The sequence below is a fragment of the Canis aureus genome, chromosome 1 (assembly GCF_053574225.1).
Source record: "Canis aureus isolate CA01 chromosome 1, VMU_Caureus_v.1.0, whole genome shotgun sequence".
Lineage (NCBI taxonomy): Eukaryota > Metazoa > Chordata > Mammalia > Carnivora > Canidae > Canis > Canis aureus.
The window spans coordinates 106,945,529-106,963,575 of record NC_135611.1 but is presented as its reverse complement, the minus strand read 5'-3'; the positions used below and the strand labels follow the sequence as shown (position 1 = coordinate 106,963,575).

The window sequence follows — 18,047 nt, the reverse complement described above, 5'->3', positions numbered from 1 at the left end:
GTAGCAAGGAGCAGGCGCTGGGGCGGGGCCAGCGGCTGCTGCCGGGGCTGCGGCGGGAGGAGGCGGTGCCTGCGGGAGCGAAGGGGGAGGGTCAGGGGCTGCAGGCTTCCTCCCGCTGCACTGTCCCTGGCCCGCCGCCTCCCTCTGCAGGTGCGGCGGCTGGTTCGTATCGCCTACCCACTCACCCTCGCTCCCGTTTCTGCGTCTCTCGATGTCTTTCTCTCCCCTTTCTCTGAGTTATTTGTCCCCTCGTCTCTGTCCTCGCCACTCTGGGACTCTGGCCCATTGTTCTCTGAATCTGTCCCCCCCCTCCCCTGAGTCTTTGCCGCCTTCGAAGGCTCAGTCTCTCCTCTCCCCCAACTGTGTCTCCTTCCCCTCACCCCCAGTCTCTCCTGATCTCTGTACCTTTTTTTCAGGAATTTGCCTCTCTCTGGGTCTCTGTCCCTCCTCGTTGTGTCTCTGTCCTCCATGCCCGAGCCCCCCGCCAGCCTGTCCCCTCTCTGGATCTCTGTCCCTCCAGCCCTCTGTCCCTCTTCGTGCCTCTATCCTCCACTCCCCTCTCCCAGTCTGTACCCTCCACCCCGTCCCTGCTCATTCATTTGCGTTTCTGTCCTCCTTGCTCTTGTTCACTGATAACGTCCCTCCCGGTGTCTTCTTCCCCTCCTCTGTAAAGTGCCTTTTCTCCTTCTGATCTTTCTCTTTCTCCGTCGCCTTATGCGGGTCTCTATCCCTGCTCCCCGTGTCTCTTTCACCCCCTCTGAGTCTTCATCCCCACTTCCTTGGGACTTTGTCCCGCTGTCCTTTGGTTCCTGACCCCCCCATCACCCCCTTTAACCCCCATCCTGGCCAGGACTCGAGGCTGCGTCACTGCGGAGAGAGTTGCAGAAGTGGGGCCTGTCCTGCAGACCAGGGAGGTAGTTTCCCTCACTCCCCAGACCCTGGGCTCCCCCACTGCCCGCAATTCACTATCCTTAATCCAGTATCCTTGGGCAGCCCTCAAGCCCCCAGTGGGACCCAGGAAGGCAGAGAAAAGACATCGGAGCTTCTTACTCCTCTCTGCCCTGAATTCTGGTGTATCCCCAAGCAGAAGCAGTGAATCTTGAGGTGAGGGACTGGGCTTAGGTTGAGGCTTGGGTTGAGTTAGGTTTCTGAGCAAGTTGGGAGTGGGGGTGGTGGCTGGAACAGGGGTTGAGTAGGCACTGAGGGGGGGGAGTAGGGGCTAGAATTAGGACCTAAATCAGCCACCCTCACTTATATCCTCTCCCCTCCCCCCAACTCACCTTTCCTTTCTGCTTTTGACAGCAGCCAGGCACGGGATCAAGTTACCAAATCAGCATTTTTTTGCAGAGGTCAGAAGGTGTGGGAGAAGGTGTGAGGGAGGGGAGGGGGCTGCCATAGGGGAGAATATGGGATAAAACTCCAGATTAGAGACCATGTGAGCAAGGAGGAAGACCCCGGGCAAGGAATAACAGAATAGTCCAGACTCCATCAGGCCCTGGGAAAACTGAATGCCATCCCTCCTTCATGGCCCTCCCCAGACCCTACCAGGATATGTGGGGGGTTTGTGAGCCTTGATTCTGTACCCATGGGGTAGGCTTCTGGAGGCATAATGTGGGCTCCGGTTATGGGGTACCCAGCCCTGCCAACAGGCTAGAGGGAAGTGGACTCAATTTTTGGCGATAGACACCAGTAGGGTGTAAGCCAATGTCTGTCCTCGTCTTCAGACCTTTCCCACCCTTCCTCCTTCCCAATCTATCCTTTCTCTGGTCCTCCAGGAGCAAAATTACTGAAAACTCCAAACTCCTACCTCCGTCATCCGCGGCGCCCTCTCCTAACCCTCCTCCCCCATTCTCCAAGGCGCTGGAATTGGGAAAGGGTCTTCCGCTTCCCGATTTCTAGGACCCCAGCCTTGTGCGTCCGCTCCCATTCCCATCAGATTCCCCAAATCTAGGAAAGAGAGTCTCCCGAACACTAAAGCTGGAAATATGGAGACTCTCTACCTAGGATCCATGTTCCCCTAGACCCCTCTAAGAACCTTGGCCCCCAAAGCTCGTTATTAAGAAAGAATCTCTCCGCTGAGATTTTTGAGTCCCCATCTCCCGGGTCTCCCGCCTCCAAAACTGGGATTTGGGCCGTCTTACCGCCCCCGGACCCTGTGCCTTCTCCCCCTCCCCCGTACTCACCCCAAGTCGAGGCGGGGCGGGGATGGGGGAATCCGGGGCTGGCGTTGGGGGAGGGGTGACCCAGCCCCGGCAGCTCAGGGCAGCAAGAGGCTGTGGAGGGGGGGAATGACATCATCGCCGGAGGAGGGACAGCACAGCTCCCCCCAACCCGGGGGCTTCAAGCCCCGCCTTTATGGCGGACCCAGGGGTCTCCGAATCCCAAAGGGAGAGAGAAAGGAGATGAAGTCTGCGGGAATCATATTCCATCCCCTTAAAACAAGGGTTGAAAAGCCCTTTACGATTTAGCCACCACCCCCCACTGCCACCTGTCGCTGCCGTCGCGACCTGTCGCCTCCCACGCATGTTGTGGCTGCGCCCGCCCCCGGCAACAGGAGAACGCGGCCTGGAATACAAGGTCCATGATGCTCCGCGATACCGAGCTCCTTTTTCTATGGGCGGCATAGGCGAAGGGCTTCATGGGATTCGTAGTACAAGACCCTCGCACCGCTGTGAGCCCTGCCCTGGAGAAAAGGAGTGATACCTTTCTCCTTCCTTCCTCAACTCCAGATTGTTGAACACTAATTTATCTCTCCAAAAATAGTGTATTAAAAAAAAAAAAAAGGAACCCAGGTAGGGTCAATGTAAATAACGGATTTTTACTGAGTAGCTGGGCCTCGGCTACTACTCGGTGCGCAGGCGCCTAGCCTGGGCGCCAGCCGGAGAACTGCGCCTGCGCGGACCCACCCCCTTGTGGTCCGGCTCGTAGAGGGCTGGCGCGCGCCAACCCCACTCGGGCACCGCCTGTTAGGTTTCCGCGGTCGAAGACTGCAACGTGGGCCCCCAAGAAGACATCGCCGAGAATCCAGAGGGGCCCTGTGGGCGGAGGTATGTCCAGGGCCTGGAAGCCAGACAAGCAGAGGCGGACACCACCCCGAGCAATCTGCAAGGCGACAAGACAGGCCGCTCAGTGCGGGTCACGCGCACGGAACCTCCTCTTCCCTGGGAGCCAGAGCTTTGCCCTGCCCACTATTCCGGGCACCAGAAGTGTTTCTGGGGCCTCTGCTCCGGCCTCGTGACGTCTCATTCCCAGCTCCATCCTCTCAAATCCCATCTTATTGTATCACTCTGACTTGTGACGGCCACCTACCTGGATGACATAGTCCTGGGCCGTGAGGTTAAACCAGACCCCCCCAAGGAGGAAGGAGATTGGAGGGAGCGTTGGGATTTCTGAGCACTGGATGAGGTACTGAAGAAGAAGAGGAACAAGTGGAATTAGGTACTCAGGCCTTGTATGGTCAAGCTCTGCTGCCTTCTCTGGCCTTACTGGCTCTTCTGCCCTCATGTAATTATTGCTACTTCCTTTAGGCGCCCTTTTGATCAAACCTTTTACTCCATCCACCTGTAGATCAAAAACTGCTAGCCCAATGAGGCGCATTGAGCCCATGGTGTATCTAAGTTGTCTTACACTGTGTCAAAAATGTGTTGAAAATTATTTACCAACTGTACACCACGGTGGTACAGACTCCAAGTGATATCCTTGGAGTCTGCTGCTGTGCAACCTTAGACGAATTGCTGAACCTCTCTGTGCCCCGTTTCCAATTTGTAGGTGTAGTTGATGGTAATACTTCACAGAGGTGTTGTGTAAGAAATAAATGAGTTTGGAAAACTGCCCGACATAGTGTCATTATTCACAAATCATGAGGTTTCAAATAATGTTTTCAGCTTTCTCCCAACAAAGCATAAGATCTGACTTTGCCTACATGGAAACATGGCTGGAACTGAGTGGCTGGGAGCTGCCCTTTTTAGATTGATGGGGCACCTGCTTTCTAGTTTGCCTCCAATCCCACCACTCCCAACTACCTAAGAATACAATATTAGGCTACTGTAAATGACTACCAGGAAGTTTATCTTCCTTAAAAACCAGTACTAATTGCCTTGTTGGGAAGGCAAGGAATGGTGAGAAGTTAATTTCCAGTGTACATCTCTCTTGAGAGATAACAGCATCACAGTATTATTCTAAGTACCTTAAGTGGGTTAATTGATTCAATCCTCACAACATACCTAAGAGGTGAGTTTTAGTGACCCTACTTCAGAGGTCAGGAAACTGAGGCCAAGGAACATTAAGTGACTTGTCTGAGACAGCACAGCTGTTAAGTGGCAGAGCTGGAACCCAACCAGGGTAACCGAGCCACTATGATGTACCTGGTTCCCTTGGCTCATTACAAGTCCACGCTTTAGGCATTTGGCTCAGAATCCCCACAAACTGCATTTTCTCTACCCTCTTAGAAGTATCAAAGAACACAGAGAGCCACAGAAATTCTGACCTGGAAGGACCCTCCCCCCACCCAGGAGCTGCAGGGCCTCGTAGATGTGAGTGAGCAGCTTTTATGTTGCGCTGTGGCCCCCTCCATGCTTGAAACTCTTTGCATGGCTTCTCTGAGCCTCCTTCACTTGCCAGGGGCTCCTCCCCTGCCTCTGGCTGCTCCTGCCCTGTCTCCACATCTACTCTACATGGATGTTCCCCAAGGCTGCTCCTGCAACCTCTTCTCCCATGGCAGAAGGGCTGTCTGAGGGCTGATGGCCCCTAAATATTCCTGAGCTTCCTCCACACCTTCCCAGACACCCCCAGGCTCCTTAGGCTTCTCACTCCCATCCAGCCCTGAATAAACATGCATCGCCATCTCCTCCTGTCCACAATCATGCAGCCGATGTCTAGGAGGTGTCCTTGCTGCCTCCAACTACCCCTCCCCCCCAGCCTGTCACTTATGATGGGCAGTGCCTTTTGCCCTGGGATACCTCTTAAGCACCTATTCCCACCCTCGGGCCCTAACATGGTGCCTAGTGTTTGCCATCAAAACTCCACCAGACACTGGGTCCTCACCTCCCCCAACAGCAAGGAGAATCCTCCAATGGCTGCATTCAGGGCCTGGATCTCTTCAGTGGGTCCTGTGATGAGGGATGTACCTGTGTCCAGGATGGCAGCACAGCCCTGGGCACAAAGAATCAGCCCAGTGCCCACCTTCACACTGTGAGGGGGCAAGGGGTAGACATTGAAGCCAGTGTCCTAGGAGTCTAGGCCCTCAGCTGTCCTTCTCTCAAATATAGGAGCCCTAGCCCCTCCTCCCTTAGACCCAGGAGTCTGGGCCCCCAGCTCCTTCTCCCTCAGACCCAGGAATCCAGGCCCCCAGCCCCTCCTCTCTCAGATCCACGAGTCTGGGCCCCCAGCCCCCTCCTCCTCAGACCCAGGAGTCCGGGCCTCCAGCTCCTCCCAGGATACTGGAAATCAGGCTCTAGCCCATTCCTCCCAGACCTAGGTGGCCAGGTCCCTCACCGCTCCATGTGGATCTGCCAGTAGGCAGGGACCGTGACTGGCAAGAAAGTGAGGGGTGGGATATAGTGAGCTGGATCGGAGCCACCCAGGACCAGCTCTCCTCCATCCACTGCTTCAGGATCCCTGCAGAAGCAAAGTGCTTTCAGTGTCATGGGTATCTGCCTTGTCAGCCCCAGAAGGGGCCAAGGAAGGGAATTCCTGCCAATGCAAGGTCTCCAGGTTCTAGATGGGGTAAGTGGGATGCAGGCAGGGTCTGATGTTGGGACTGGAAGCAAAGCAAGTATTGAAGAGAAATAGGACTGTTTTTGATGATGATCAGGACCGTAGGGTGCTGGGGGCTTTTTTTTTTTAATAATTTTTTTTTATTTATTTATGATAGTCACACAGAGAGAGAGGGGGGCGGGGGCAGAGACACAGGCAGAGGGAGAAGCAGGCTCCATGCACCGGGAGCCCGACGTGGGATTCGATTCCGGGTCTGCAGGATGACGCCCAGGGCCAAAGGCAGGCGCCAAACCGCTGCGCCACCCAGGGATCCCTGCTGGGGGCTTCTGAAGTGAGGGTGGGCCTCTAGGTTTGGCTGTGGAAGGTGGAAATCTTGGGGTGGAATTTAAGTGGAGCGTCGGGGTTTGTGAATTGGCTCTGGCCTAGGTGTGACTTGGGTAGAAGTGCAATGGCTTCCTGGGTGCGTGGTGAGACTTTCTGAATTGTAACTCTCACAGTTCAGAGGTGGTAGACTTCCTAGTTGGTTGAGAGGGGCAGGAGGAAGGACGGTGATTTCTGGAAGGGTAGGAAGAGAGGATCTACCCACCGGGGGCTTCCTGAGTGGGTTGGACATCCGGGTAACTGAATAGGCATAGGATTTTATGCCTGTGGGGGATGGGCCTCCAGAAGAAAGGTGGGGACTTCCTGGGTGGTGGGTGGGGCTTTCTGAGCCTGTGGTTGAGCTTCCTAACAGGTAGGTGGGACTTCTTGGGTTAAAATGGGTAACTTCTGGGGCACCTGGGTGGCTCAATTGGTTAAGCATCTGCCTTCAGCTCAGATCCTCCTGGGATCCTGGGATCCTGGGATCGAGCCGTAGGTCAGGCTCCCTGCTCAGGGAGAGTCAGCTTCTCCATCTCCCTGCCTTCTGCTTGTGCTTTCTCTCGATCTCTCCCCACTCTCTCTCAAATAAATAAATAAAATATTTTTAAAAAATAAAATAAAATGCATAACTTCTGACTTCTGGAATGTATTCTTTTTTTTTTTTTTTATGATAGTCACACAGAGAGAGAGAGAAGCAGAGACACAGGCAGAGGGAGAAGCAGGCTCCATGCACCGGGAGCCCGATGTGGGACTTGATCCCGGGTCTCCAGGATCACGCCCCAGGCCAAAGGCAGGCGCTAAACCGCTGCGCCACCCAGGGATCCCTGGAATGTATTCTTAAATGGCATTTGGACTTTATGGTGAAGAGGAGATTCCTAAGTTGAGTAGGTAGGGAATGAAGTTTCCTGGTTTGGGTTTGAAACATGGAGCATTTGAAATGATAGTGAGAGGGACTCCTGGGTGGCTCAGTGGTTGAGCATCTGCCTTTGGCTCAGGGCATGATCCCAGGGTCCTGGGATTGAGTTCCACATTGGGCTGCCTGCAGGAAGCCTGCTTCTCCCTCTGCCTGTGTCTTTGCCTCTCTCTCTGTGTCTCATGAATATATATATATATAAAATGATGGTGTGTCTTCAGAAGGTCTTAAGTTTGCTTGGTGAGCGGGACTTTTGAACAAGTGTTACCTATATTGGGTAGGTGACTTGGTGAGTGGAGGATGAGACTTCCTTTATTGGGTAAGGGACTTTCTGAAAATAGACAACCCTACTTCTGGGGGCTAGGACTCATAGGAAGGTAGACCCTTCGCCTTTACCTGTTGAGATAGAAGGAGAAGACAGGCTTATCCAGTAGCCCCTGGTCCACCAGTAAATCCAGCGGGGGCTGAACTCCTCCCACAGCCAGAATGGGGAAACCGAGGCCCAGTATTCCATCGAAGTGGGCTAAAGTGAAGACCAGGCTGGGCTCCCACAGCGCCTCTCCAAAAATCACTGATGCACTCTTAACTCCTCCAATCTAAGGATAGATTCACATGGGCAAATTACTTCTTGGAAGACATAACCCTGAGATTTTCCAAACCAAGGCATGAATCTGGAGACATCTGAAAACAACTCCGACTGTCTAGAAAGCTTTGCTTCCCCACTTAGGAAGCCCACTCCTTTAACCAAAAAGCCCCACCCCCACTTCAGAAGCCCCGCCTCCCACTTCAGAAGCTTCATCCACTTGCCTAGGTAGCTCCACCTCCTAAACCACTTCCCGAAGCCAGATCATATGAGTCTGGCTAATATTAGATCATATTAGAAACATTAGGGTTCTCCCAGGCTCAAGTCTTCCTGGGGTCAATGGTCACGCACAGTCAGCTTGTCCTCACTCAGGATGCCATCTAGCCTCCCAGTTCCATATTGAATGGCAAACTTGGTCCCATTGGGTTGGAATGAGCTGGAAGCTTTGGAGTTGTAGCGGTGGTGGAACCCTAGGACAGAAGATCAGGGAAGTGTCACTGGGGAAAGGGAATCTCCCCAACACCTCCTGCCTTGGTGAACTTGTCACCTGTGAGGGCATGTCAGAAGAGAACAGTGCCTCAGATATCCTTGGCAAGCCAAGAACCAGCCTCCTCCCCTTCTCCCATCACCCCTGTTCAGCCTTATTCTCCCCCATGAAAGCTCACAGCAGGGCAGACTGAAGAAGTGGCATCTTATGGATGGGACCCAGAGATTGGAGGAGCCAGTGTCAAAGATGACAGAGAAGTTTTGCGGGGGTGTTCCCAGTCCAATTTCCCCATAATACTGGACCTGATGGCAAAACGGGAGAGAAGGAAAATGAAGAGCTTGACTTCTTAAGCGCGGAGAAGGGGAGGGACTCTCTGAGACTGTGACTCACATTCATGTAGTTAGAGAGAGGTACAAAGACAGGGTTATCCCCAGAGGATGGTACCCCCAAACTGGGGGGCACCGTTGGCTTCCCCCATCCCCTCAGTGAGTTCAGGGTCTTGAGTCCAGGGTAGACTCGGCGGAGAGGAATCCTGTAGGAGAGAATACTGACAGTTAGGAAACTACTCTTCCTGGAGACCGCGTATAACAGAATTTCCCAAATAGGATGTAATGACAAAGCAAATGTCTCTATGGCCCTACAGTAACTGTCATTACCAGAAACCCTACAATAACAGCCTCCCAGGAAAACTAACCAAACATATCAAACCATGGTGACAAATTTCCCCCAAAGACTCTACAAGAGTGAGCCATCCCAAACAGACCTTCCCCAAAATCTTTCAATAAGAGACTTCCAATTAAAATAAGTCATTCTCAGGAAACAGATATTCACAAAGGTTTTCGAAGACCCTAAACATAAAACTAGCCTTTGTAAAGATCCTGGCATGCTTCACATCATGATGCTGAAGACTATTTTCCTCACTATTCGTGGGGGAGGAGAGTACAAGCATCAAATCCCAATTTCACTCTTCACACTAAACTACATTCCAGATAATCAAAGACCTAAGGTGAAATGTAATATCATAATATTGCAAGAGCACTAGAACGAAGTAAAATGTTTCAGTAACTCTGGCTTTTCAAAGCATGATAAGAAGATCAGAAATCACTGGAGAGCCAGACACCTGGGTGGCTCAGCAGTTGAATGCCTGCCTTTGGGCCAGGGTGTGATCCTAGAGTCCCAGGATCAAGTTCCACATCGGGCTCCCTGCATGGAACGTGCTTCTCTCTCTGCTTATGTCTCTGCCTCTCTCTCTCTGTGTCTCTCATGAATAAATAAATAAAATCTTTAAAAAGAAAGAAAAAAATCACTGGGGAGAATATTGATGAGTGGGACTCCAAAATTTTATTTATTTTTTTAAAGATTATTTATTTATTCATGAGAGACACACAGAGAAAGAGGCAGAGACACAGGCAGAGAGAGAAGCAGGCTCCATGCAGGGAGCCCGACATGGGACTTGATCCCGGGTCTCCAGGATCACGCTCTGGGCTGAAGGCAGCACTAAACCGCTGAGCCACCCGAGCTGCCCGGAACTCTAAAATTTTAAACCTTTGTACTTCCTTCCCCCAACACACAAAGCTGTTAAAAAAAAAGTTTTTAAAAATCAAGGGGAAATAATTACAAGTTATATGTCAAAGAGTTAATATCTCTAATATGCAAAGAGTTCTTTGCAAATAAACAAATAAACAAATAAGAATAAGATAAACCACCCAGCATTGGGAGACAATTCTCCATGCTTCTCTCACATTTTCACAGAGGAACTACCTTTGCCAAAGTTTTCTTTTAATGAACAGCCTTGGGAGAGAGAGTGTCTCCCTCTGGGGCAAAAAGCAAACAGGTTTATAATCCATTATAAAAGGTTCAGGGTCCCTAAACTTAGGGTTCCTCTCCTGTATTGCACCTCACTGCATGTGCAAGTCAAAACCAGCCCTCTTCATCTCACCCTGTCGGTACTGGGGCTCAGAGAACTGATGCCCTGGCTACTACTGTTGCCAGGAGTAATAACCTGTCCTTGTCTCTGACCTAGGGGTCTTATGCCTTCTATGAGCAGCCATGAAACTGTGGCAAGCTAACTTCACAGTTCTTGACATTTGGTAGGAAAATAGGCAAAGGACATAAACCGGTAATTTGCAAAAGAAATCAAACCAATTTCTAAACAATTAACATCTTTTTATGTTAGATGTTGAACCCCAATTGTCATCAAAGGAATATAAATGACAAGAATCAGAAACCTTTTTTGAACCTGCAAACTGGCAAAGAACTAAGAATACTCACTGTTGGCTAGAAGCTTAGATTGATATAAAACTTTCTGGAGGAGGATTGGGCAAATATATATCATAGGGTTTAAAATTGTACACACCTCTTAACCCAACTTAATTTCAGTGAATTCCATCTACAGGAGATCACTGGACAAGTGCACAAATATGTTTATGAGGATTTATCTAATTTTGAAAACTGGAGATGAGGCACCTGGGTGGCTCAGTGGTTGAGCATCTGCCTTTGGCTCAGGTCATGATCCTGGGGTCCTGGGATGGAGACCCACATCGGGCTCCCGCAGGGAGCCTGCTTCTCCCTCTGCCTTTGTCTCTGCCTCTCTCTCTCTGTCTCATGAATAAATAAATAAAATCTTAACAAAAAAAGAAAACTGGAGATCAACTAGGTAGGACTTGGCTCTGTGATGGAACATGCATAGAATGGAGTCCAATCAATCACTAAAAAGGAGAAAGGAGATCTTTATGCCAGTGGTTCTCAAACTAGCAGGAAGAGGAATCACCTAGAGCAATGGGCAAAGTTTTTTGTAAAAACTTTGCCTGCCGTTTGTCTCTGTTGGAACTGCTCAACTCTTACTAGTATAGCACAAAGGCAGTCCTAGACAACATGTCTGGGTTTTGTCAAACTCCATTTGCAAAACAAAGACAAAAGCAAAACAAAAAAACAAAAACAAAACAAAACAAACAAAAAAAACAGGTGGCAGGATGAATTTGGCTGTGGAGCTTGGTGTTTGCCAACCCCTGACCTAGAGTTGAAATTCAGAGCTTGTAGTTTCTGATTGACTAGGTCTGAGGTAGAGCCTGAGAATTTGCATTTCTAACAGGTTCCTGGGTCATGTGGATGCTGTTGGATCTGAAATAACTCAGAGAACCACTGCCCTTTGCCCTGGCTTGGGAAATGGTTGTGATTTATTAGGTTCAAAAAGCAGCTTAGCAAACATCCTGTGCAGTAATATTTTTGTACCTTCTTATTGTCATTCCTGAGAGCCGTGCTCCCTCCCTCACATCTTTGCCACACGCTCCCCTGCCCCCGCTGCCATGACCAATCTTTGAGAGGCTCAAGAATGTCAAGTGGAGAAAATGTTTCCTGGAAGAGGACCCTCCTTCTCCCCATCAAGAGTTCCAGGAGATGGGAGAACAGAGGAGAGGAAGTGAGAGGTGGGGGAGAGCATCAGGCCAGGGGAGCGGGGAGGTCACTGGGGCCCCCAAAACTGGACTTCCAGAGACCTAACCAGTTTGGAAGATGTGAATCTGGGGGAGTCACAGCTCTGAGTCTCCAAGATCTTGTTGGGCTAGGGGTGTGGGGAGTTGTATGTCTGGAGACCCCAGGACCAGTTCATCAGAGCTCAGGGTGGCATCTGGAGGGTGCTCCCAAAAACTTGTCAGGAAAAGGGAGAGAATGGGGAGTCCCCCAGTTGAAGGTCTCAGAGTTGGAAGACCTCGGACTAAAAGGGTTTCCCTAAGGTTTCGCTCTTAGTTCATATGGAGTAGAAGCCCCGCGGGGATGAGAGCCCCTGTTTGGAGATCTGCAAACCCAAGAGATAGGAGTCATGGGTCTTGAGGTGCCAGGTTTAGGAACCAGTGAACTAGGGGTCCCAGACTTAAATGGCGAGAAGGGAGAGTCTGTCCTGGATTTGGGGTGGTGATAGGGTCCCCAGTACCGGATCAGCGAGGCCCGGGCAGGCTCCACGATCAGCGGCAGTGGCAGCAGCGGCAGCAGCAGCGCTAGCGGCAACATCTTTAGGGACCCGATGTAGACGCTTCGGTTCTTTCCCCAGAGACTCCACCCTGTGCACCGCCCACCTCCGGGTTCCGGAGGCGAGGTGACCAAGAAGTGAAGTCTCTTAGCGGGTGAGGGAGGACGGAGTGGAGGGAGGGTGCGGTCAGAAAGCGGCAGGTGTTTTTGGAGGGATGTGTGGAGTAGTTTTGTAGGGTCGCCAGAAGGGTCAGCTCGTGTCGTGGGCTCGCCTCCATCGCAACTCCAAGTGGCGGGGGAGGGAGGTCTCCTGCGGCTCCACCCCCATCCCCCCTCAATCCTTCAGGTACTGTCGCTTTTATTTGTGACTTTCATTTCACTTCACTTTTCTGAGACTCATTAACCACAAGAGTTTTCTTGGGCAAGCGAAGAGATGGGCGGGCTTTGTGAAGATGAAGGATCTGGAGGGAAGGGGAAGAGGGTTAGACTAGAGGCGCTCTGTCTCATAAATGGGACCCCCAACTCTTAAGAGGTTTATTTGGAAAATTCTGAAACACACACCAATAAAAGTAGCCCATAGCCCCATCGCCATCGAAAGAGCATCAAAATAATTGGCAGTGTCTTTATCTCTGGGCCTACCACCTTTTTCATTAACTAAATTTCTCAAATATTAAATGAGCATCAGAAAAATCTGGTTAGGGACGCCTGGGTGGCTCAGCGGTTGAGTGTCTGCCTTTGGCTCAGGGCGTGATCCCGAGTCCCGAGATCGGTCCCACATCGGGCTCCCTGCATGGAGCCTGCTTCTCCCTCTCCCTGTGTCTCTGCCTCTCTCTCTCTCTCTCTCTCTGCATCTCTCATGAATAAATACATAAAATCTTAAAAAAAAAAAAAGAAAAGAAAAAGAAAACTCTGGTTAAAAGGCAGATTCCTTGGCAAAACGCACCTCCCCCCACCTCATTCCCCCCTCTTCCCCCCCATCCCCGCCCAGGGATCCTGATTCCAAAGACATAGAGCCCAAGAACCTGCATTTTTTCTTAAGATTATATTTTTAAAGATTTTCTTTATTTATTCATAAGAGACACAGAGGCAGAGACATAGGCAGAGGGAGAAGCAGGCTCCTCAGAGGGGGACTCCCATCCTGGAAACCCAGGATCACACCCTGAGCCAAAGGCAGAGATGCTCAACCACTGAGCCACCCAGGTGTCCAAGAACCTACATTTTTAAAAAAAAATTTTTTATTTATTTATGATAGTCACACAGAGAGAGAGAGGCAGAGACACAGGCAGAGGGAGAAATTCGATTCCGGGTCTCCAGGATTGCACCCTGGGCCAAAGGCAGGCGCTAAACCGCTGCGCCACCCAGGGATCCCCAAGAACCTACATTTTTAAACAAGCCCACTGATCAGGGAGCTGCAGGCCTTTCTAAGAAACTATTTGACGTGTTGGTTTTCTAACTTAGATTTACATATCAATATCAGCTGGCATGATTATTAAAGTAAGTAAAAGCAGACTTTACTTATTGATCAGTAAGGTTTCTTTGTCTTCAGTTAACCATATATCTTAAGAAAAATTTAGATGTAAAAAAAAGAAAAAATTAGATGTAACTTACATATAGTAAAATGCACAAATTTTAAGTGCATGGCACTATGGCTTTGTTTATTTTCCCTGACAAATTATTATGAAAGATTTTTCAAGTGGATAGCAAAGTTGAAAGAATTGTATGCCAAACCCCATTACATACCACCTCGGTTCTACAGTTCACTATTTTGCTGCATTTCCCCTGTTACACACATATCCAGCTGTCCATTCCTCTATTCATCCAACAACCCATCTATATTAATTATGTGTATTTCAAATAAGTTGCAGACATTATATTCCTTACCCCTTAAGACTTAGCATTTACATCGCCAGCTTGATGGATTTTTGCATATGTATATGTGCCACCCAGATCAAGATATAAAACATTTCCAGTTCCCCAGAGTGAGAAGGTTCTTTCTCCCTCTCTTCCATTGTGTGCCCCAAAAAGTAACTAATACTCTGACTTCTATGACCACAAGTTATTTTTGCCAGGTTTTGAATGTTACATAAAATGAAGCACATGAATTTTTCCTTTGTGTCTGGTTTTAGTACTCAATTTTATGTCTTTGTATATATTTATTTTTATAACGACTTTATTTATTTATTTGAAAGAAAGAGAGAGAGAGACAGAAAGAGAGCAGCAGAGGGAGAGGGAGAAGCAGGCTCCCCAATGAGCAGGGAGCCAGACTTGGGTCTTGATTCTAGGACCCTGGGATCCCAGGACCTGGGATCATGACCCGAGCCAAGGTAGACACTTTAACCAACTGAGCCACCCAGGTGCTCCTTTGTGTATTTAAAAAAACTAGATGGGGGGATCCCTGGGTGGCGCAGCGGTTTAGCGCCTGCCTTTGGACCAGGGCGCGATCCTGGAGACCCAGGATCAAATCCCACGTCAGGCTCCCGGCATGGAGCCTGCTTCTCCCTCTGCCTATGTCTCTGCCTCTCTCTCTCTCTCTCTCTGTGTGACTATCATAAAAAAAAAAAAAAAAAAAAAAAAAAAAACAAACAAAAAAAAACTAGATGGGGCACCTGGCTGGCTCAGTCAGTAGAACATGTAACTCTGGATTTTGGGGTTGTAAGTAGCCCCATGTAAGGTATCGAGATTACTTAAAAAGTAAAATCTTAGGGACACCTGGGTGGCTCAGCAGTTGAACATCTGCCTTTCGGCCCGGGGTGTGACCCTGGAATCCTGGGATCGAGTCCCACATTGGGCTCCCTGCAGGGAGCTTGCTTCTCCCTCTGCCTGTGTCTCTGCCTCTCTCTGTGTGTCTCTCATGAATAAATAAATAAAATCCTAAAAAATGAAATAAAATCAACAGCTACATTGTATTCCAGGGGCACCTGGCTGGCTCCGTAGGAAGAGCCTGGGACTCTTGATCTCAGGGTGATGAGTTAAAGCCCCATGTTGGGAATAGAGATTACTAAGATAAATAAATAAACAGACTTTAAACAAAACAAAACAAAACACAGCTACACAGTATCCCAGGGTATAAATGTAACACTATATATCCCATGCCCTATGTCAGTCCTTCTCCTTTTTCAACATTATAAACAACGTAGCAGTCATCTTTTATATATGTATTTTTCTGTGTACTAGTTCCAGGACATATCTGCATGACAAATTCTGATTTTTTTAAGTGATCTCTACACCCAAGGTGGGCCTTAAGTTCATGACCCCAGAATCAAGAATCCTTTGCTCTACCCACTGAGCCAGGCAGGTACCCCTGCATGACTATTTCTAGAACGATAATTGCTCCAGCAATGACCAGATCTAAATTATAGATCTGGATACATATTGCTTAATTACTCCCCAGAGTACTTGTAGTGATGTAGGCTTCCAACAGCAGGGGTGTGTGTGTGATAATAACCCCAATTTCCCCACAGTCTTGCCAAGCCTACATGTTATCTGATACATAAAGAAAAAAAAGTTCTTCCATCGTTCTTGAAGCATTCATTCCTTGACTATTAATGCTGTTGAGTATTTTCCTTTCTCTTTTTTTCTTGCTTTTTTTATTTCTTCCTTCAGAAATTTCTTTTATCTCTTGCACACAAGCGTATCAACATGCGCAGCCACACACACAGGTGAACACACTTCAAGACTCTTTAAAAACTCAAATAATTCTGTAAGACTTATTATGACAAGTCCTGCCCCACTCTTTCTCCCATTTTTTTCCTCCCAAGGGACAAACACTTTCATTTGTTTTAGTGAATAAATTTGGTATTGTTTCCACGTCTCTAAGTAGCACGTTTATATCACTACTTCTTGCTTTGTCGGTTTTAGACGTTATCTATCAGCACAGAAGTTCTGCTGATTCAGAAATTCAGGATTCAGCTGTCTTTCCTCCCTCTACCCACACTTCTTTTTTTTTTTTTAAGATTTTATTTATTTATTCATGAGAGACACAGAGAGAGGCAGAGACATAGACAGAGGGAGGAGCAGGCTCCCTGTGGAGGGAGGCCCATGCAGGACTCAATTCCAGGACCCCAAGATCATGACCTGAGCCGAAGGCAGACCTGAGCCCAAGGCAGACGCTCAACCACTGAGCCACCCAGGCGCCCCCCTCTACCTACCCTTCTTATACACACTCTCCCTATTCCTGTTTAATATGCTCATGCAATCATTTTGGTTAGGTCACTCAGCATTGGGGCTCCTGAGTTGACTCAGGCAGGAGAAGCAGGTCTACAATCCCCGAGTTTCAGGAAGTATTCTCAACAGCACCATGAGCACATGTGGGCATATGGGGAAGGGGAATCCTGAAGGAACCATGAGTGGCTCAAGAGCTCTACAAATAATGATGCAAGAGAGAGAAGGAAACATTACAAGAGGCCAAGTTTGGAGTAGGGAGAAGGATTCAGTAACTAAATGGAGGGGTTGGTCCCCTTAAGCACTGTCCAAACATGGTCGTGGGAGGGGCAGCGGTGCACAAGGACCTCTGCAGGTGAGCTAGCAGTGTCCCTGGGGTAAGCACAGGGAAGGTTTCTTCTGGTGGCTCCACTTTTTTTTTTTTCAGCAAAAGGAGAAGTGAGAATGAAGAGGGGGGTGCTGGAGGTTTTCAGAGAGGTGAGAATAGGACTTCTTAGAGAATGGAGAACAGAACTGGAGAGGCCTTTTTAGGCTGGTTCTGAATGTTCCCTTGAGGTTTGGTGTCAGTGCAGCTGAGGTGTGTCTTCTGGCAAGCTCTACTGGGGGAGAGGGGGGGAGTAGGCACAGAAAAGGCAGAGTCCATTTTAACCAGGCTTGAGGTTTGGCCAAGCAAGTGTGACCCAGGGAGAAAGAGCAAGGAAGTTGATGTAATGTGTGCAAGGACAGAACTGTGGGGTGTCTGGGGGGCTCAGTTGGTGAAGCGGCTGCCTTCGGATCAAGTCATGATCTCAGGGTCCTGGAATGGAGCCCCACATCAGGGCAGGGAGCTGCTTCTCCCTCTGCCTCTCCCTCTGTTGGTTATCTCTCATGCACACTCTCTCAAATAAATTAATTCCTTTAAAAATTTTTATTTATTGATTCATGAGAAGGATGGCTGAGTGGCTCAGTGGTTGAGTGTCAGCCTTGGGCCCAGGGAGTCCCAGGATCAGGCCCACATCGAGCTCCCTGCATGGAGCCTGCTTCTCTCTCTGCCTATGTCTTTGCTTCTCTCTTTGTGTCTCTCATGAATAAATAATTTTTTTTAAAAAGGGTAGGATCAAAGGATCAGACATACCAGTGGCATCAGGAATTGAAAGTCCCTTTATGATTTTGGCCCCCTTCTCTTTCTGACTTCATCTTTCCCCTCCCTCCCTCACTCATCCAATCTAGTCACATTGGCCCCCTTGCTGTTCCACAGGCAAACCCAGGCATGCTCCTGCCTAAGGGCCTTTGCACAGGCTGTTCTGCCTGAGTGTTTTCCCTCCAGAAAAACCCTACTCAGCCCGTCTCCTCCTTCAAATATTTGCTTAAATATCACCTTATTAGTGAAGTCTACTCTACCTTCCTTATATATATATAATTTTATATACATATATATAATTTTATTTATTTATTCATATGAGAGACACACAGAGAGAGGCAGAGACACAGGCAGAGGGAGAAGCAGGCTCCATGCAGGGAGCCGGATGCGGGACTCAATCCCGGGTCTCCGGGATCACACCCTGGGCTGAAGGCAGACACTTAACCGCTGAGCCACCCCGGCGTCCCGTTTCCCCCATTATAATCTAACCTCCACGAGGGCAGGGATCTTGGTTTGTTTCATTTGCCGCTGTGTCCCCAGCACCTAGGACAGTGCCCGCAAATGCTCAAGTAAATACTTCCAACAACCCAGTCTGAGCGCCCCTGCTTTAGGGGATTTCCCAGACACGGAAGATGGAGAGGCAGTTTCTCTACAATAAATCTGACCACATCTCCCGCTTCTCTGTCTTGGCAGCTGGGATACTCAGTCTTGACTCCTCGGAGTCCCCTCGCTTCCAGTCCCACTG

At 49.3% G+C, this 18,047-nt stretch overlaps 1 protein-coding gene and 1 long non-coding RNA gene across 3 annotated transcripts; one reads left to right on the top strand and one right to left on the bottom strand.

The window, feature by feature from the left end:
- The first annotated feature begins 8 nt into the window (after positions 1-8).
- Positions 9-3,836, top strand: LOC144281626 (uncharacterized). 2 transcript variants are annotated; one of them, XR_013350068.1, is made up of 2 exons: positions 9-1,104; positions 1,306-3,836. It is a non-coding gene; the product is annotated as an uncharacterized LOC144281626 (long non-coding RNA). The 2 variants fall into 2 exon arrangements; XR_013350062.1 differs by having other exon boundaries at positions 1,303-3,836.
- On the bottom strand, positions 2,799-12,314 carry NAPSA (napsin A aspartic peptidase). Its single transcript, XM_077844397.1, has 9 exons — positions 11,987-12,314; positions 8,449-8,590; positions 8,237-8,360; positions 7,923-8,041; positions 7,385-7,584; positions 5,494-5,616; positions 5,044-5,188; positions 3,310-3,408; positions 2,799-3,102 (listed from the first exon to the last, which is right to left on the bottom strand). The coding sequence occupies exons 1-9, from the start codon at positions 12,061-12,063 to the stop codon at positions 2,863-2,865; spliced, it is 1,269 nt and encodes a 422-aa protein (XP_077700523.1). The 5' UTR covers positions 12,064-12,314; the 3' UTR covers positions 2,799-2,862.
- Between the last annotated feature and the right edge of the window lie 5,733 nt (positions 12,315-18,047).

Bases quoted from the DNA above. Each gene is read 5' to 3' on its own strand.
- NAPSA (XM_077844397.1), bottom strand. From the start codon at position 12,063: ATGTTGCCGCTAGCGCTGCTGCTGCCGCTGCTGCCACTGCCGCTGATC. The intron at 8,591-11,986 runs GTACTGGGGACC...TCTCTCCTACAG, and splicing joins GCCCGGGCCTCGCTGATCCG to GATTCCTCTCCGCCGAGTCT. The intron at 5,189-5,493 runs GTGAGGGACCTG...GCCCCCTCACAG, and splicing joins TGGCAGATCCACATGGAGCG to TGTGAAGGTGGGCACTGGGC.